The following is a 21565-nucleotide window of genomic DNA, read 5'->3' as shown; positions in this document are numbered from 1 at the left end:
ACACACTCTTACAGATTTCCGTCACATTTGAATAAAATTGACAGATTTAGCCAAGTTCATATATAAAAATACAATTTTAATAATTAATGGGTAAAGTTGACACCTCTTTTCAAAAAAAAATTCTTTGTAAAAATTGAGATTCTTCCCTATATATATTTGAGCACGTTTACGTTATCTCAACTCTAACATAAATACATCCTAGTTGTACCCCCAATTAAACTTATGTTCATTTTTTGAAACAACTTATTATCATTTAAACTAAATATTATAGTGTTCTTGAAGATATTTTTGAAACAAGGTAAAAACACAAGTTGTTTTTACCCAAATATAAAATAAAACTTAACAAAAACAAGTCATTTCAACTTTAAAATATAATCTAAAAAGCGTGAAGTTTCAATTTGTCATAACATCTTTTTTGCATCAACTAATAATAAGTTGAAATGGAGTAATATCTATTTGAGTCAAGTTAATTAACTTTTTAAATTAATAAATTAAATAAAAATCTTGCTTGCATCATCATTAAACTCTCAACAACTCTAGTACGAAGCAGCTTTGAACCCCATTTTTATAATAGTTTGTTAAGAAAAATGTTGTTCCTAGAGTTGTTTTTTTTCTTCACTTTCTTGTATTTCACGCTTTCCAAGTGTCTTTTATGAAATTGCCATTTTTTTTTACATAAAGCAAACATAACAAATGCATATATAATCATGATGATGAAAATTAAACATGCCATTTCTTATAAAGTAACGGGTGAACATAGATGTAATAAGAAAGATATGTGATCATCATGATCTTATCTTATCACATTGAGTTGGTATGAAAGATATAGTCTCCTTGTTCAAATCATGAACAACCATTATGTTCTGCTGCATTAAATTTCCAAATATCGACAACCCATTGGATCCATCCATAATCAAACACATCAAACCTAGGGTAGAATCCGCCTGCATGTAGTTATTTGCAGGAAACTCCACGTCCGCATCTTCAAAGTGGAATACAAGCCTCGGAACCTGGATATATAAAGTTCCATTTGGCACTACAAAGCATAGGTCAAACCCTGTTACTCCAGAATCATCAACTTTAAACTTCACCTGGTTGATGAACTCTGCCTTCACTAGGTCAAAAACACTATTCTCCAAGTACGTGACTGTCGTTCCAGAATCTATGATCATACCACCACTACCATCACTTCTTATCGCTAAACTAGATCTCTCAATCGGCAATGATACGGTGCCAACGGTTATTCCTTGAAGGTGAATGTAGTAAAGAGAAGATCGAGATGGATTAGTGTAGATAGGAGTTGTTTTTTGACGTGACACGTTAGTACCAATCGAGTTCAAGGCCAAAGGCCCGACTAATAGAGTACTAGTTTGCATGGAGTAAATCGAGGTGAAACAATAAGAGAAAGCGGGCTCTCGTAATTGTGATACAAGAGATAGCGGGCCACGACCAAACCCAACCAACCCCGTTCCCTGGGTAAAACCATTTCCCTGATTATCCTCTCCACATCCAAACCCTAAATTGGCCACGGATATATTACCGAAGGTAAATGTTTCCGTGGCCATAATCCCTTGTGTTGAGGAATAATCACCGTATGTATACGTATATTCACAACCATCCGATCTACATACGGAGGAAGGTAGTTCACCACATTGATGACTATAGCAAGAGAGCTTCAAGAAAGAAGAAGAACCCTGGGGATCAAATATGGGTGTTGACTGATCATAACAATTTTGGCAAGGCCTACACTGTGTCCATATCAGATCACTACCCGTGTCCATTATAGCAATGAATTCTGTCGGGGGAGTTCCTATAGAAAGATTCATCAAGAACTCTCCATTTCCTGGATAAACAAGAGACGATAGATCATCTGAAGATGCCATTAAACCGTTGAGCTGGTTTAGACGGTTGTTTCCTCGTTTCATGGCTCGTTGTAATCTTTCGAACGTGGTGAAGTTTGCGCCGGAGTCAACATGCGTTAGGCTAACACGGAATCCTGTGTTTTCTTTGTAGGTAAGTTGGTGGTTGAGGAGTGGGCCTCGGGAAGTAGAGTTAGAGGGAGAAACGAAGAATAGTATGGTTAAGATTATGGCGGCAGTAAGAAAACGTGGAAATGAAGCCATGAGTGAAAATGTAAGAAATGAGAGAGAAAGAGAGATGGAGATTGATGGTGTGAGAAAGGAGTGATATTGTTAGGGTTTTGTATAGGGAGATAAAGGGAAAGGGACAAGAGAAAGAGTGCGGAAGAGGGAATAAAGGGACCTTCATCTTTGCATTTTTATCACTAAATCAGGAAAGTGTTTATTGAGCTTTCTTGTTTAACAGTTTAATTACTAGTTAAGCATATTAACTACTTTTTTTTATTTTAATCAAACTATTATTCCTATTTTTATTTATTTTAAAATAATTAAATATTGAAATTTCTTAAATTATCTTTTATTTAGTTTTAGATAAGAGATAATGTAATAATTTTTTTTCTCGCCTTTCATGTTTTTTCTCATGAACTATTTGACAAACTTTATAGTAATCGCGGTTGGATATATTTTTTTCACAACACTGTTATGATTATTCTTGTTGAAAAAATCGGTGAAAACGGTCGGTGAACTCATTTAATATTTTTGAGAATTTTTTAGTTTCATTTTGATTTAAGCATGTTTTCATTAAGTTATTTAATAAATGGTTAGTTCGTGTGTTTTGAGTGAAACTTTGAGAGTTGTACTATTTTTGTGCTTAAAGTTGAAGCAAATCTCATTTATACATGGTTACATTCATTTTTTTTTCAAAAAATTATTAAGTTATTTTAAAATTTTAAATAAGAAGTTTTTCATTTTTAAAGGATAAACGAGCAGAGACTTTATATGTTTATTTTCAATGTTAGAGGAACACGTTTGAAAGACATTTGAATTCATAAAACACGTCATTTAATGTTTTATATTATGGAAAATGAGCTTAAACCCAATAATCTCTAGACAGAATAGTCTCTCTCCAACATAAAGCTCATAGTTAAGGTAACCTAAAACTTTTAGCTCATAAAATTTTCTTATGTTTGATCCTTTTAAATGGAATATTACATGTCGATCATGTTTATAAAAAAAAAAAGTGGTCTAGTTAACTTTTAATTCCACAATGTCTAAGGCCAATTCTCTAATTAATCGAGTTATGACATTATAGGCTTATTTTTATTGTAATTCAGCACATAATAGTGACTCACAATAAGAGAGATCATAATGTCAATACAAGTAAATGAATTATAGGAGGATATCAAAACAACTCGTGTCACATTAAGATATTGTGTAGAGAAAATAATCTCGAAGATCTACACTTTAGTCATATGAATTATGAACGTATAATTATTATTATTTTTTTGTTAAGTTTGGTTAAAAGGAAGTACAAACACATGAAATGTTATTAAATGAAAATAGTCTAGTTAAACAATTACTTATACCAACGTTCTGATTGACTTAGTTGTGGAAATTGATATGTTATTTTGCAAGCTAAATCAACACATAATATTGGAATCACATAGGGTGAAAGAGAAATTAACTTTTCTTACTTTTAAATCCCACATGAATGCTCTTGGAAGACATTTGATAAACAAAATGTGACATTTAGATTCTTTATGAATAAGAAACTAGTCTTGGTGGGCTCAAAATCGTGACTCATGAAATTAAGTCTCTAATTAAGTGAAACTACTTAAGGAATAACTTTTAAACCATTTGATTTCACATAAACAAAGCGTGCCACATTGACAATATTACGTGGCTTGAACTAGTGACATTGGAATTTTGTGAAATAAGAAGTCTCAACGGGGCTCAAAACCGTACGTGACACATAAGACAAACACTCTAACTAAGTGAGCTACTTGATAAACACCTTGAAAGACATTGAATTTAATTGAAACAAATTATATAAAATGGGAAATTATTGGGAATGAAAATTATTCTAGGAGGGATCAAATCAAACTACGACCCTTGAAAGGCATTTTATTTCATCGAAACAAATCGTGTCACACTTGGGATTTTTTGGGAATGAGAAAGTAGTCTTATGTTGATGTCAAATGACTGATCATATGCAGTATTGCATGATCATATTGGTCCATTTCGTTGAGAAGCTTGTCTATCAAAACTAATTTGAGAAAATCACATCAAGTCTGTCATAAATTTTTATCTTCTCAAATTTGAAAGAAAATCAAAAAATGTTTTTGTCATTAATTTCTTCTTGTTGTTGAACATATGCATGACCTTTTGTGCGATACAAATATTATCATGGATTTGACATCCCTTGATGAATCTATATTGTAGTTCCGATATAAATTTATCTATAAGTGGTTGTAGTCGGTTGGCCGTGTGCTTTGTTACGATCATGTATGCAAAATTTGTGTAGGCTAATTGATCTGAGTTAGGTGACTCACTTGTTGTTCTCTTTTTGGTGGTACACTGGTACTCTTACTAAGTTGTTTGTACATGAAGAAAAAAAAAAAAAAAAAAAAAAAAAGCTTTTACCGACCGATTGTAAAATGTTTGGCTCGAAAGTACCCAAAAATTCATGAAACAGTGACATGTCAAATCTTTGTGTCTTGTTTGCATCAAGCAATTCTAGTTTTTTTTTTTAATTTACTCTCTTATATATATATATTCTACTAACACGGTATTTTAGTTTAATCGTTTATAACTTTTGTTTGTAACTTTTTATTTCAATATTTTTCAGGACAAAATTAATGTTAAGTGTACCTTCCAATGTGAAGAGGTCTTGAAAGTATATTTTTTTTATTAAAATTTTCATTTCTGTTCAGTCTTCCTGCCAGGTTCCATTTTCATCTTTGAACCTATATATAGTGAAAAATAATTTTATAAAGCTTAAATAAAAATAAATAAAGTAAAAAATACAGTAAAGAATTTTGGGTCGATTAGATTTTAGATGGAATTTGGATCTAAATTAGCCTATAAAATAATATTTTGAGGATCAAAATAATATTAAAGTAATGGTTATGGTTAATTAGATTCTCTCTCCAAAATTTTGGATTAAAATTAATCTAATATTAAGTTTATGTAAAAAGAATATATAAAAAATTATACTCCGTTAATATTATGTTAAAAAAGATATGATAAGAATATAAAAAAAAAAAAAATATACTCCGTTAATATTATGTTAAACAAAATATGATAAGGTTTTATTTATGGAATGAAATTATGAATGCTAATTTGACCAAATAGTAACATTTATCCAAAAATAAAATAATAAATTACACTTACCTTGATTATGGTACAAATTTTCAAGTGCCTTTCTGGGAGAAATATAGGGACTGGACTATATATCTACACTAACTTACAAGTAAGGGTTAGAAAAATCTGGGGAATTTTATTATTTACTCAAAGACCATCAAACTTAATATATAAGAATTAAAATGATTCACTTTTATAATAAATATAATAATACAGTTTTATAATAAATATAATAATAGTTATGTACCAGTGGAAATAGTCTTATTAAATAGTTCAAAAATTTGATAAATAAAATTGTATATTCAATTCTCATTAATAATTAAGGTGGTATTGAATTATGTTGTCTTCTTCAAATTCAAAAATAACAAACATAATCATTGTCTTTTAATTAGAGGACGGGGATCCATAAATTAGAGTTATAGCTAGTGGATCCAAAAATTAGAGTTAAAGTAGGTTTGAAAAATAATTGGGATAACCTTAAAATAAATGGAAAAAAAATATTGAACTAGAAATAATCAAACCGAGAATGTGAATTACAAAATTTATCAAACTCGTCTCTAGATAAATAATATTACTATTATTAATTTTAAAATGTTGAAATAGGTAGACTAGTCATACTACCTTGATGTTAGTTATTTTAAACAAATTAGTTAAAAGTTGTATAATATTATTTAGAAAATAAATACTTGAGATATAAAAAATAATCATAAATTATAAAAACACTCAAATAGTCTTATCAAACAAATTCTACAAAATAAATATAATTAAAGAATGAATGCTATCTTTTACCTCTTCCTCTCTCAAATATTGGGATATCTGTTATCCACCATTTGTCTCCATAAATGTCTCATTCTTCAAAATACTTTTAAAATTCTTACTCTTTTGATAAAAAAAAAATTATCTCTATAATTTTGAAGTGTTTGTGAATGAGACATGTAATAGGACAAGGGGTGGAAAAGCAAATCCACCCCAAATATTGTAGATATATTTACATGGGAAATAATTAAGACATCAACAGCAAATTCGACGTGACGTGACATGCCATGTCTGATAGAGAAAAAATAAAATAATAAAAGAAAATAAAAATTTGTAAAAAAATGATTTACCGCTCGATGTAATATCCGGTAACATTTTCATAAAATCATCTCCGTCCCCTATTCCTCTCTCTCTCAATGCGAAATGAACTTTTTAAACCAAAACACTATGAAATCACTCTTCTGTGTGTACCTTCGAGTCTCGATCCAACTTTTGCGAAGCGAATCAAAACTCCCGTTGTCGAAAATGGTATAATCTTAAGGACGAAATTCTAGTTTGTTCTTAGTATTTAGTTTGTTTCTTTCCTAATATTTAAATCATTATATGAACAAAGAATTACATTTAAAATTATATTATTGTAGTTTGTTTCTTTCCTAATATTTAAATCATTATATGAACAAAGAATTACATTTAAAATTATATTTAATCATTATATTGGAGTTTGTTTTTAATTCAAGTTGTTTTTAATATTTGTTTTTAATATGAACATGTTTATAAATTGTATTTATATATATAATATCGACATATAAAATTGGGATTCAATATATACACCAAAGTTTTATGTAAGTTGTTTGACATGGCCATGTAAAGCGATTCACTGCTTCATGTAAAACGATTGTCACATTTATGAAAACATTTCATTACAACACTTTTCTAAATTTCTCAAGTACTTGACTGACAATACATTGTATGGACACTGTAATAGTAATTGACTTTGTAATATCGCATTTGTATAATACATTTTGAGAAATGAGTAATATTAAATGACTTTTGTAATATCACATTTGTATAATACATTGTGAGAAGTGAGTATTATCTACAATAAATTTTCATGTAAATCACTTGGCATGACCATTTAAAGGATTCATTGTTTCATGTAAAACAATTCACACTTTCATGTAAAGTGTTTCACACATTCATGTAAAGCTTTTCACTCTATTGTGAATGATTTTCTTTTAGGTCAAGAATTGTTATAATCATTTAGAATGTTTACTTATACAACTTTGTTTTAGAATTAAATGAGAAATAGCATGACATCCCACCGTCATGGCCCCCACTTAAACTCAAAATGTTCCAGAAAGATTATACCAACTTTTAATAATTGAAATATATGCAATAAAATGAACTACAATTGAATTTCTTATATAATTGAAATATACAACAAATTTTCATGTAAATCACTTGACATAGTCATGTAAATTAATTCACTATTTCAAGTAAAACGATTCACACATTTATTTAAACGTTTCACACCTTCATGTAAACATTAGTTAAAGTTAGTTTTTTTTATATAAATAAAATTGTTAGTTTAAAGTTAGTTGTAACAAATTGATTTTATAAACTAATTGTTGACTTAGGGGTTGTTTGGATTGGGGTTATTCAAATAACCTGATTATTTGGAAAGTAATGATTGGTGATGATTTGAGGAGGTGGAAATATTTTTGGTAGAATGTCTTAAATTGTATTAATATATAATAATAAAATAAAAAATAATAATTCAAAATAAAAGGTATTTTAATATTTTGGGTGATTAATTGAGTGATGTGATGGAGGAAATGGAGAGTGATATAATAATTTGGGTTATAGTTATTTGAATAACCCCAACTAAACAAGGCATTAGTTTTTTTAAAGATGGTTGAATTTATTTTGATAAAAGACTATGTGTTTAATAAAACTGAAAATTAATATCTGAATATTAAATAATATATTTCAATTAATTTGATGATATCTAAAATTAATATCTCAATAAATACATCAAAACTATTATACCCTTATACTTATACTTATATTAGCTAATAAGCTTAATATATAGAAGTATATAATTTAATATATTAAATAAAAAATTAAAATAAATATTATATTTTGTTATTTATTATATTAAAATTATAATTTGTTAAACGTAATAATAATAATAATAATAATAATAATAATAATAATAATAATAATAATAATATATATATATATATATATATATATATATATATATATATAAAGAGAACTAACGAATATATATAAAGAATATATACAAGAGATAATAAAAAAATATATATATATATTTATATGTTTTTATTTTAATTATTTTAGATATAATAATATTTTTTTTTATGATATATGAAAATAATATTATGAAAATAATATTTTAAAGTTAATCAGATTAATTATAAAAAAAAAATTTGTTTAGAATTGAAAAAATAATACGATTTTATATTTATATATAATAGAAAATAGGAGAGATAATATATATATATATATATAGTTTAGATATAAATATCTAAATAAATTTTTATTTAATAATGTTCTAAAATAATCTTTAAAATATATTAAATTAAATTATAATCAAAGAAAAGATGAAGTTTGTTGTAATTATAATATGAAAAAAAGAATAATACAATTTTATATATAAAATTAAATATGAAATAATAATATATATATTTATTTTATTATTTTATAATTAGTTCAGATATAATTATATTTTTATTTTAAGATATTTGAAAATAATCTCGTAAAATAAGAAGAATTATGATAAAAATAAAATGTTTGTTATACTTGCAATCAATGAGAAAAAAATAGAAAAATAATACGACTTTATATATATATATATATACAAGTAGTTAAAATTAATTTAAAAAGATAAAAAAAAATAAAAATTTAAGAGTGGCACGTTTAGCTTTTTTTTTTTTACACTTTTAAAATAAGTTTCATATTTTAACTTATTATTTTTAACATATTTTTAATTAAGTCTATTATAAATATGTGTTATCAAAACCTACTTATTTAAAATAAGTCGTTAATATATTCAATTAAGTAATAAGTCAAGTTATCAAACATAACATAAGTTTTTTTTTTTTTGTTTTTTTCTTCATTTAAATAGGTTATTTTAAGTTTTTTTTTCTTCTTTTAAATAGGTTATTAGATATTAGTTATAAATGATATTTGAAATGATTGACTTTATAATTAATATATTTTATGTTTTATATGTTATGGAATATGGTTAAATTTGAAAAAATAAAAATAAATAAATAGTTGAAGGCCCTGTCGAAGACCAGACTAAAATATATAACAATTTTTTTTTTAATGTAAAGCAATTCATTAATTCATGTAGCATTTCACACGTTCATGTAAAAAGTTTGTTTATAATTTGTTTGTTTTTTATAAAATAAATTTTTTAGGTTGAAGTTAGTTTTAACAAATTGATTTTATAAATTAGTTGTTGACTTAGTATTTTCTTAAAAAATAAAGATTGCTGAATTTGTTATTTTGGTAAGAAGAGTTTTTTGTTTTTAAATAAGTTGTTAAGGGTTAGTTATAATTGATATTTGAAATAATTGACTTTATAGTTTATATATTTTGTTTTATAGGTTTCTAAACAAAGATGAATTTGAAAAAAGTAAAAATAAAAAATAATTGAAGGTTAAAATTAAATATACACCAAATTTAATTTTCATGTAAATCATTTCACCAGGTCATTTAAAGCGGTTCACTACTTAATGTAAAAATAATTTACATATTAATGTAAATTGTCTCACATTTTATGTAAAAGGAATCACTCTATTGTGAATGATTTTCTTTTAGTCAAAAGTTATTATAATCGTTTATAATGTTTGTTTATACGACTTTTAATGTTTGAAAATTAAAATATATAAAAAAAAAATAATAATAATAATAATAATAATAAAAAAAGAAAAAAGAAGAAATGGACTACTTATGCAATTGAAATATACAACAGTGAATCAATATAAACAATTAAAATATATATAGCAAATTGAATACAATTGAATTATTTTTACAATTGAGATATACAACAATGAATTAATACATTATTAAATATACAAAAATATACGACTTTCATGTAAAATTGTATAATATATTTTGAGAATTGTTACATTTTGAAAATTTGCATGCAACTCGCTTGCATTTTTTCTTCAACTTGTTCATGTCTGAGTCGAGGATAGACGCATAGTAATTTATTCTAAGCGCCTTCAATTTTATCTTGGCATTTTTAAGTGTGATATCAGAGCTCAATTTCTTGTTGTCTCCTTTATATGTCTACATATGCCTCATACACTCCACAATCATTAACGTTTGTATTATCCTACAATTGTATTATCAAGACCTCTATTTTGAATTTTGAGACTTTATTAACAACTAAGGAGTCTATGCACGTCAAGAATGTGAAACTTCTCCTTCTATTTACAATGATAAAAAAATGATGTCAAGTACATTGTTTCATATCCTAATGATACTAGAGAATATTAGAGTATTACCATTTCATACCAACATATATTTATTAACAAATAGTACTTCTAGTGTTCTGTTGTCAATTATTTCTATTACTTCTTCGACCATGTTGTAACATATTTGTAACATATTATGTAGTAATGATTGTTGCAATCTATAGGTAAGAAAATCTATAGAAAATGAAAACACTTTACATGTAATAATGAAGAGAGCTTTAAATGTTGTTATGAATCGCTTTACATGAAGGTCTGAAACGATTTACATGGCCCTCTTAATCGATTTACATGGTTATTTATCACATAATGCCCAATTTTAATGGAATATTTACTTACAAGGCCAGCAATGTCGATGTTCTAATTGAAAAGTTCGAACTGCTTCATTTTTTCTATGAGCGTTAACTCAAATTCACCCGAAGCACCGAATAATGCCTATATGTTTACAATAGAAAGTGTATTATACACTAATACAAAATGTATAAACAATATATTATTAATAAAGTTTACAAAATACAAAGGGGTGAAGTAAATCTTATGCTTTTGGGGCCTTGTCTGTTATCTACAATTCACAATCAACAAATGCGCCCAAGCAACAATGATACCACTGCCATATCTATACATTATCTATTTTTTAACATCTTATATCGTAAATAAAAACAGTTTAAGTTGAGCATATGAATCAGTAGGAATAAAAACAGCTTAAAACACTATATCATAATTTAAAAAAATGTTAACATTATATGAATCTCAGTTTTATCTACCGATACTATATAAATACAGTTAAAACATTGTATCACAATCTCAAAAAATTGTTAACACTATATTGATCCCACTTTTATCTACCGACACTACATAAATACAATTAAAATATTATTCAAAATCTCAAAAACTGTTATCACGATATGAATCCTAGTTTATTTGAAAATACTACATAAATACAGTTTTAAATGCGTTATCTCCCAATTTTATCTTCCGATTTTTTTATCAATCCAGTTAACGCAATGATTTATTTTTGTGATTCCTAATTATAAAGTGAGAGATAAATGTAAGGCTTCAAAAGAAATTAAAAATAAAATATAAAGTTTGAAAAGAACACTGAAATCAGAAATAAAACTAAAACGATATCATTTTCGATATACAAGAGCTCGAGGTGTTTAGGTTGGCGGAAGAAAGAGAGTTCGTGATCAAACAGAAGACAAGTAGAAAAAACGAAGAGATAATACATATATAGACAAGTATGCTAAATATTGAACTCATCATCGACCTCAAATTAATTAATAAAATAAAAACTTATTCTAGTGTTCTTTCTAATTTTGGTTGGTTTGTATATATTAAAATTAATCTTCAATTGTTATTAGTATGAAAAAAAAAAATGAGTTATAGTATTCATTTAATGAACTAATGTTATAGAAAATATCTGAAATAATGCTTGGTAGGGAGAAAATATAGGAAGAATGAAAAATAGCTACTTTGTGAAACCTATATATCCAATATTGATTTCAGCCGCTCCTAGTGCTGTTGGATAACATAGCCCTACCTAGAACTTAATCCCTACTTTTCATCTAAACCCATCAAGAACTTTAGTTATGTATATAACCAATAAAATATCATCCTCTTGTTGAATTGTTTGAAAATAAAACATCTCAAGTGGTAGTCACCAATATATTCATTGTTAGCTGAAAATGAGGTTGAGAATGAAAAGTGTTCGGTTTCTTGCATTGGTAATTGCTTTGGTAATAGTTGGCGATCAAATTTGTGAAGTATTTGCCGGCCACACGGGCCACACGGGTCACACGGGCCACACGGGTCACACCGGCCACACGGGTCACACCGGCCACACGGGTCACACCGGCCACACGGGCCACACGGGTCACACCGGCCACACGGGTCACACCGGCCACACGGGTCACACCGGCCACACAGGTCACACCGGTCATACGGGCCACACGGGTCATACCGGTCACACGGGCCACACTGGCACACCAGCCACACCGAAAACACCAGCAACACCTGCTACACCGAAAACACCAGCAACACCTGCCACACCGAAAACACCAGCCACGCCGGCAACACCTGCCACACCGAAAACACCAGCCACGCCGGCAACACCTGTCACACCGGCCACACCGAAAACACCTGCCACACCTGCTACACCGGCCACACCTGCCACACCGGCCACGCCGGCAACACCTGCCACACCGAAAACTCCGGCCACGCCGGCAACACCCGCCACACCGAAAACTCCGGCCACACCGACAACACCTGCCACACCGGCCACGCCGAAAACACCTGCCACTCCGAAAACTCCGGCCACACCGAAAACACCTGCAACACCAGCCTAATCGGTCCCACCGAAAATACGTGGCACAAATTCTGATTAAAAGTTATGAGTCAAATGATATTTTCAAATTTACATAAGGAATTAACTAATTAAAGTTTTGTAACTATTTTTTTTTGTTACAATTAGTTTAATGAAATTTTTGTAGATGTAGATTAAAACTGCTTGATTATTCAAAGTTTGGAACTTGGAATTTGAAAATCTAGATATAGTATGCATGTAACATATAGTGTCATAATCTCTTAGTAATCTTAAAAACAATTACTTAATGTTATTTAGAATTTTAAGTCCAATTATATTAAGTAAATTTTTGTCTCTTTAGCAGCCACAATCATCTGACTTCCTTGTACTATATTTGTTTAGCAATTTGTTATAAATGTTGCTTCAAATTCTGAATTCAATATGTGTAATTAATAATTACATTAAATTGAAGTCTATTCTCTGATTTTGATCAGGTAATTTCTTTTGTTGTTTCAGTAATGTTGTTAACTTGTTATATAATTTGGATTGTATTATTTTTTTTTTTTTTTTTTTTTATAGAGAATTGATAAACTCAACGAAAGATTCAACGAAAGATTCAACGAAAGCAGGTCCACGAATCCGACGTGGTCTGCTAGGTGTCCCCACGTCCCAAAAACGCTTATTTCGGGTCCCGAAACCACTCATTTCGGGAAAAAATAAATTATTCCCGAAATGGCCGTTTCAGGACCTGAAATTACCGTTTCGGGACCCGAAATTACTATTTCGAGACATTTGAAAATTTTCTCTCTCTTACTCACGTGTCATGCCACGTTGATTCGTGGACTTACTTTAATTGAATATTTCGTTGAGTTTATCATTTTTCATTTTGTATGTGTTTCTCTCTATTTTAAAATTTCTCAAGTTTAATGAATCATACTTATCCTTTAAAAAAAATTAAAATATATATTTTATTTTAATTTTGTTAATGTTATTTTATAATTCTATTACTAAAATCAGGTTTTACATGAACAAATTTAAAGTTAAACATATTTAATAAAAAAATATTAAAATACAAGTAGCAAAAATCATTTTTTAATTTTGCGAGAAAATTGATGTTAAATGGCAATTTGTAAGATTAGTTGTAATATCTATTGAAAAAATCAATAAAAATTTCATTTAATAATGGAATTTGAAAAAATAATATAAATTGCTTTGCTAATTGTGCGAGAGTAAACTAAGTCATGGTTGAAGGACAAACCAATTTATATAGGAGTTTCTATTGGAAGCCAATAAAACAATATTATTATCTAATAAGTGTATATTTTAACACTGTAAAATTAATGAGAGTTACATTTATTTGGTGACACTTTTTAAAATAAAACATAAGTTCATTTTCTTCAATTACATTTTTTTTAACTGTCCTAAATTTTTTATTCTATCTCCTAACTTTAATTCCTGGACATGTGATGATAAAAAAAATAAAAATTGATGTACCAATTTATTTGGTGGGTGTGTTGAGCTTAATAACCCCACCAAAAAACAAATTATTCAGTATTATATATATATATATATATATATATATATATTATGACTTTTCTTTCTTTCTAAAAGGTGATATATCAATATAGAGTTGTAAATGAGTCGAGTCGAACTCAAATCAGTTTGAACTCGAATTCGACTCGATTAAGTATTTATTAGCTCGACTTAAACTCGAACGAGTTTATATATTGGAGTTCGAGCTCGATTCAATTATTTACCTACAAATTCTACTCGGCTCGAAAAGCTTGACTAAAATAAAATTTTCAAACTCGAGCTCGAATTCAAATTCAAACTTAAACTAAAATTTATTTTTAAAACGAAAATATCAAACTTTCATACCTATTTAACGAAAGAAATGGTCGATTGAGTAAATTGAGTTTACTAATTATCGAATGAAATAATATGAAAAAATAAGTGAGGTATTTGTGAATAAGTGAAAGAAATGATGAAGAGAAAATTGTGATAGTAAATAAGTGGAAAAAATTGTGGAAATTGAAGAATATTTGAGAATAAGTGAGAAATTGTAAAAAAAAACGATAAAATATATGATATAACTGTTAAAATATATTATTATTAAAATATAATATATTTAGTCCATATAATTATGGAGTATATCTACTTAATATATTATATTTTAACATAACGATGAAGAATTAGAGAATTAGGGTTGAACATGGAGAGAGTAATAAAAAAAAATTTGTTTTAGATTTTAATATTAGTATATATATATATATATATATATATATATATATTATTTAGTACCAGGCTCGAAGAAGTTCGATAAGTCATCGAGCAAATATTATATGAGCTCGAATTCGGCTCAATTATTAAACGAGTCGGCTCGAGCTCGGCTCGAGCTCGACTCGAACTTGATCAAAGTTAAACTCAAGTTAAGCTTTGACCGAGCCGTTCGCGTCTTCACGATTAGCTTGATTCATTTGCAGTTCTGTAATACTGTATTAATGTATACTAGTTAGGAAGATAAATTATATCTATTTTATTTTAGATTGCACATATTTTTTTACATTAATTTCAAGTTCTTATTTTTTTTTTAACTGATTGTGATTGTATGCATGACAACAAAATGAGTGTTATTTTACCATTTGTCTAATTGGACACTATTTCGTACTAATGACTTGTTTGAGGAAATTGTTTTTTTTTTTTTAAAAAAAAAATCTTGTTTGATAAATACTTTAAAAAAAATTAAAATTTTGGGTTAAATTACTAAATTATTTTTATATTTATTTTTTTTAGAGTTAATAAAGAGTAATTTTGATATTTAAATATATTAAATTAGTGATTAAATAGTTAAAATGATGAAGGAAATGATAGTTGAATTTTGGGATAAAATCATATAAAAAAAACCACACATCAAATGAGCCCTAAGAGTAGAGCTTGCATAAAAAAAATTCACTGTCAATCAAATTTTATTTAATAATCATTGAGGATGAATTTTATGGATTCTAATCGGGCGTAGTATTAACGGTCAAACACCACAAGTCTTCCTAGCAGAAAACTTTTATTCTATAATTCTTCCTATTTTACTAAATTAATCTTCAATTCTTATTAATTTTCTATTGAAAACAATCACTTCTAAGTTAGTAACCTTCAAAATGAATGAATTAACTAATGTTATCAAAATTTTCTTAATAAATACTTTTGAGGCGAAGAAAATATAAACAACCTTTTTTTTTAAGATAAAACTATCTCATTATTTATTTAGTCATGAAGATCGCAGCCAAATGATAAAACCATGAAAATTATTCAGAATATCAAAGGAATTCTCATCACTTATGAAGCTTATAAACTTCCCTGGTTTCTTGTGATATTTTTGGCTCTATCCGCAATTTTTTCCATCTTTTTCATAATGCGGACTTGATGAATATATTCTTCCCAAGCATCCATTCTTGATTAGTCTCAGCTTCTGAACAGATAGTTACCACTGAGTCATTGCAAACTCAATAACCGCATTAGAATTTAATTTGGTCTTCCTGCTTGACCTCAGTGTCAACCTCGATAAATACAAAAATATGAATTGAAAAAGAAAATACAATTTTGTTAAGGAACAAGTCCAAAAGTCAATGGATGTAGTTAATAAGAAAAAGAAGAAGATACAAGTTAAGTGTCTGGTAGAATGCAAAATTTTAGTGTAGTTCAAGCATTGAATGAAGGAGGTCCTACACAATAGTTTTAGTTAAAGGAGGAAGAAGAAAATGGTCCAGCACAATTGGGATTAAACAAGCATTTAAATTAAAAAAAATGTAACACTTAACCAGGCTGCAAGTTCTGCGCCTGACGAGCTCAAACCCAGAGCTCAAACCCAGGATCTCAAGAAGGCCGACAATATTCACCTCTTGTGGCCGCTACCGCTAGGCTAGAAGAGTAACATTTCACCATTGATATATCTTTCTCATTGTGTGGCTAAGAGGGTTTATGACTTGAACCCATATACAAATTTTCTTATTAACAACAATGGATGTAGTTAATAAGAAAAAGAAGAAGATACAAGTTAAGTGTCTGAAAAAATGCAAAATTTTAGGGTAGTTCAAGCATTGAATGAAGAGGTTGGTCCTACACAATAGTTTTAGTTAAAGGAGGAAGAAGAAAATGGTACAGCACAACTGGGATTAAACAAGCATTTAAAGTAACATTTCACCATTGATAGATCTTTCTCATTATGTGGCTAAGAGGGTCTATGACTTGAACCCATATACAAATTTTCTTATTAACTACAATGGATGTAGTTAATAAGAAAAAGAAGAAGATACAAGTTAAGTGTCTGAAAGAATGCAAAATTTTAGGGTAGTTCAAGCATTGAATGAAGAGGTTGGTGTTACACAATAGTTTTAGTTAAAGGAGGAAGAAGAAAATGGTACTGCACAACTGAGATTGAAAACAAGCATTTAAAGGAACATTTCACCATTGATAGATCTTTTTCATTATGTGGCTAAGATGGTCTATGACTTGAACCCATATACAAATTTTCACCAAAACAACTGTGAAAATGAGACAGGTCAGGATTATCTATACAAATTGGTTTTACAACATTGATGGTCACCGTGTCTGCAATGCAAAACCACTTTCAGAATGAATCGAGCGGCCACCAAGACTTTTTTATTGCACCAATTTGGAACTTTAGAAACTGATACAACTAAAATGATTTCCTGATTTGAGACACTGAAATGAAAACAAATGCAGTAAACCAACATGAGTTTCTCAATAAAAGAAACGAGTTGAGAACTCTCAAAGTATAATCTGTGTAAATTGTTTGTTTAAAAACATATTCTGATACATACATACCTTTAAAGTTCACTAATTGCATCAAAACTAGTAAAATCTACTAGAGCTTCTAATGAACCTCCTGATCCAAAACAAAAAATTAAAAAGTAAAAACATGTAGAATTGTCAATAATAAATGCATCAGGCTACACCAGCAATTAGTATAGTATACAAAATGCAGTATAGATAGAAAACAATTTTTTTTATTATTAGAACTGAAAAGTTAAACCAAATCCTAGCTAAGACAAATATTCTTAAGGAATTGAGTAATTTATCTTTTTTAAGACCAGGGTTTATTTCTTAGGAAGAGTCTAGACCAACATCCTATTGCCATGACTCCCACTTCAACAAAAGAAAGATGTTTTAAGTGGAAATCAAGCCATTCCCTACTCCTTCAACTACCCCGGGTAGGTTAAGGAATTGAGTAAATAAGAGTCAACATTTCCACAGTTACCAACTTAACCTACTTTTTTCCCATACCAAGGATTTTTTTTGTCTTTCACCTAGAAAACATACACTTCACTAGAAAAAGTGAGAAACATCAAATCACGACAAGTAAAATCAGATAATATGATGAATGGGCAACGATAATCTTTCTAATATTTTAAGATTACTTTCATTAATATGAGTGCAAAACCGTTGGACTTGATCCAGAGAAAGTAACTCAAATGAACTTGACTTAATGGTGAAACAAGTGGTGGGAACAATTACTTGTAAGAACTCCATCATAGTCTGAACATAAATGTGGAGAAGATGCCAGTCATCGTTGTTGTTTTGATTTAATAGGAACATCTCTGTACATTTTCACTTTGTCCTTCAAAAAATCTCTCCTTGGCCGTGCAAGCTGGTTGTTTGGATCAAATAGTAGTACTTCCTCAAATGCATTCAAAGCAGCCTTCAAATCATTCTTCTTTTCGTAAGCATCGCCGAGATTGTTCCAAGCTGTGACATAACCGGGTTGAAGCTTCACTGCATTTTCAAACTGGGTTATTGCCTTTTCAAGTTTTTCATCACGGGCATAAGTCACACCAAGGGCGTTGTAGACCTGTTATTATATCAGACTAGTTAACAAATATATCAGAATGAAAATTTCCCGCACTTAAATTAAGAACCCATGACCCATGTAACACTTCACTTTCATTAGTTCAGTTCTTATATTTCTTAGTTGATCATAAAATAATATGAATTGCAAATGCACAAGACTTAGAACAAGGCAGCATGTAGATTTTTGAGATACCTCAAGTTCACTTCTGAAAAGGCTTATTAGAAACTAATTTCCAGACAAATTAGAAATATTAAGTTTACCCTAATATTTAAATGTAAAGGTCTGTTTAATAGTGTTAACAATTATCATATTTGTAGATATCCCATTATTCTAAGAAATGATATCTATCCTAGAATTATTGTGTAATGTGTATTCAAAGATCATGACCATAAATATAGTTTATCGCACAATTAAACTCTCTAATTTCCAAAAATGCACGGATATCTCAATAGTTTTATTGGTACGATCTTTAGCTTTAGTTTCTATCGGATATTTATCTTTCCAATATAGTAATAGTTGAAAGATCCTTACTTGAGCAAGATCCTGATCATCGCCATCCCATTTTTGGATAGCCTGAAGCAAGTATTTGGTTGCTGCTGGGTATACTTTTCTTCTCAGCATCACTGCACCAAGTTCAAATAACTCAGTAGCACTGCCATCACCGCTTCTTACTTGTTCCTGAATCATTACAAGAAGATAGGATCAGGGAAAGGATATCCCATCGAATATCTAAACTTCATCTGATGTCCTAGGAAAACATCATTTTTTTTAAAGGATAAATCATCATTTTGAAGTCCAACATCTTTATAGAACCGTCTTGGTCAAGGGAGAGAGTTTTACTTGCAATTCTTTGGCGGAAAGGTCAAGTTCTCTACGAACAAGGACTTGACGGATTACAAAAAAAGTTCCAACCCCAAGCAGAGCAAGCAATAAAAGCAAATATGATAGCTGAATTCCCAATTCAAATAACTCCCCGGTTTCATAAACCACATTCATATGGATTTCTTCACTTGCTTGAGCCACTTGCCCAGATATCAACCAGGATATTGCTGCATACAGATTAATGTTACATTTTGTTTTTCCTTCTCCAAGTAAAACATGTATAATGAATTGATTAATATTTAAAGAATCAATAGAACAATGGTTAAGCATGGATGAAGAAACAAACAGCAGGACGTATTTTTTGTGTGTGAATTCTCGTATTCCCATATTATAGAACAGGGGATCATCAATATTTCACACCTTTGATGATGAGAAAAGGAGAAATTTGAACAGAATGGGACTATTTTGATTCTACAGGAATCTAACACTTCTATTTTGTTATTGTCTTTTCAGGTTACCTGTAAAATGATCACACCTCGTGTTCATAAATCTTTTTAATACAAACTTGAGCCAGTTCACTCTCTTTCAAAGAAAATTATATTTGCATCTACAGGATCTAGTTTCCAAATGGACAACTTTATGTTTCCATTTACAGTCCTATGTCATAAAATCTTAAAAGGGTTCCTTTTTCAGTCATCATATAATTATTGGGATTATCGAGTGAATAGATATTAATGGAGGACTTTCTTCCATCACTCTCTTTAGATTCTGTCTATGTCAACTAAGTTCAACAATACCATAAATGAAAAATCTTTCGAGTACAGAATAAGGAAACTTCTTATTCCTATAACCCACTGTTTCAAACATGTCCACATTAGAGGCATAAAAGGCATTTCAATTTGATTCACTATAACTTTTCCACATCAAACAAAATAAATGGCTTAATTAATGTCATTTGATGGTTTCATTCAGCACAATATCAAAGAATTGTCCTGATCTAAAAAAAAAACTACATATCCATAGAAAGAACATACAATACAAGATTGAGAAAGTCTTTCATATAACCCCATTACTCATACAAATATGATGATAAACATGCAAATAGTTTCCAGGTGGGAAATGGCTTAATCACATGATATCAGTTGAGGAAGAAAGACATTTTAAAAGTCATGAATCCAAATTGTCACATACAAATTACAAATTCCAGAGCTACAAAAAGCTGCTCAGATGCAATTCAACATGTATCAAAGTGAACATAAGTACCTCCAGCATTCATTGAGATGAAAGGTGGACTTTTCAAAACATCCCATCGTAGTTTCTGCATCCATTCATGTGAATTTGTTCAAACATAACAATACGTTTTCTAATGAATGTACATAGAAAAGATTAGAGTACAACAAACAATCATTAATCAAGGAGCAGTCAATTATGGTTAAGGATTAAAGACCAAAAATCTTACATAGCCCCCATCAATAGCCGTAACGCGCTTGTCAAACATATTAAAACCCATCATCTTCCCCGAGGCCATGGAAATCAAAGGGGTGTTGTCAAAGCTCGAAGATTTCGAAGTGGGTTGCATCAACTTGATCCTTGATGTTATCTTCGGTGATGAGAGCAACGATGCCAAGACCACAGCATCCCGAGGGGTACGGAATGAAGAGTGGGAAGCAAGGTAATCGAATTTTGGATGCACGCAGGGAATAGATGTAAAGAGGATCATCATTCTTGTAGAGGGTACTTGTTCGTTTGAGGGGAAATTGTACCTGGTTGGAGTGGAGAGTGAAGACTTAGAGTGGATAAGCTCGCGGCAAAAAAAATCAGATCGAGAAAACCAGACATTTTGGATTTATTTTATTTTTTAAATTTATTTTCATCATTATAAAACTCAATTAATAAAATGACAAGAAAATGTGGAATAATATATAATGAGTAATGAGAACATATCTTACTTATTAGGAAGATACAAAATCATAAATTTGAATTTAGAAGAAAATGACTTAACAAACTGCATAATTACTAGATCTTCTCTATTGAAATGTTTGATCCATCAATAAAATCCCTTTGGATAAAATTGAAAAACAATTTTAAA

General features: G+C 29.2%; 2 protein-coding genes across 4 annotated transcripts; both read right to left on the bottom strand.

Moving 5' to 3' along the window:
* Positions 1-785: 785 nt before the first annotated feature.
* LOC124945344 (aspartic proteinase nepenthesin-1-like) lies at positions 786-2123 on the bottom strand. The gene has a single exon (XM_047485766.1). The coding sequence runs from the start codon at positions 2121-2123 to the stop codon at positions 786-788; it is 1338 nt and encodes a 445-aa protein (XP_047341722.1).
* Positions 2124-16867: 14744 nt separating this feature from the next.
* Positions 16868-21284, bottom strand: LOC124919924 (tetratricopeptide repeat domain-containing protein PYG7, chloroplastic). Of its 3 annotated transcripts, none has more exons than XR_007097615.1 (7): positions 20936-21284; positions 20740-20794; positions 19495-19703; positions 19186-19332; positions 18321-18654; positions 17631-17688; positions 16868-17507 (listed from the first exon to the last, which is right to left on the bottom strand). XR_007097615.1 is itself a non-coding variant. In XM_047460290.1 (5 exons), exons 1-5 carry the CDS (start codon positions 21197-21199, stop codon positions 18370-18372), a joined length of 960 nt encoding a protein of 319 aa, XP_047316246.1. In that variant the 5' UTR covers positions 21200-21283; the 3' UTR covers positions 18205-18369. The 3 variants fall into 3 exon arrangements, 1 of the variants encoding a protein (XP_047316246.1); XR_007097614.1 differs by having other exon boundaries at positions 17631-17691; positions 20936-21283; XM_047460290.1 differs by lacking the exons at positions 16868-17507; positions 17631-17688 and having other exon boundaries at positions 18205-18654; positions 20936-21283.
* Between the last annotated feature and the right edge of the window lie 281 nt (positions 21285-21565).

Source organism: Impatiens glandulifera, chromosome 1 (genome assembly GCF_907164915.1).
Source record: "Impatiens glandulifera chromosome 1, dImpGla2.1, whole genome shotgun sequence".
NCBI lineage: Eukaryota > Viridiplantae > Streptophyta > Magnoliopsida > Ericales > Balsaminaceae > Impatiens > Impatiens glandulifera.
The sequence above is the reverse complement of the archived record's forward strand: the minus strand, read 5'-3'. Positions and strand labels throughout refer to the sequence as shown.

Coding starts and splice junctions, on each gene's coding strand:
- LOC124945344 (XM_047485766.1), bottom strand. CDS start 2,123: ATGGCTTCATTTCCACGTTTTCTTACTGCCGCCATAATCTTAACCATA.
- LOC124919924 (XM_047460290.1), bottom strand. CDS start 21,199: ATGATGATCCTCTTTACATCTATTCCCTGCGTGCATCCAAAATTCGAT. Junction 19,333..19,494: donor TTTCCGCCAAAGAATTGCAA/GTAAAACTCTCT, acceptor GTAATGATTCAG/GAACAAGTAAGAAGCGGTGA. Junction 18,655..19,185: donor ATGATCAGGATCTTGCTCAA/GTAAGGATCTTT, acceptor ATATAATAACAG/GTCTACAACGCCCTTGGTGT.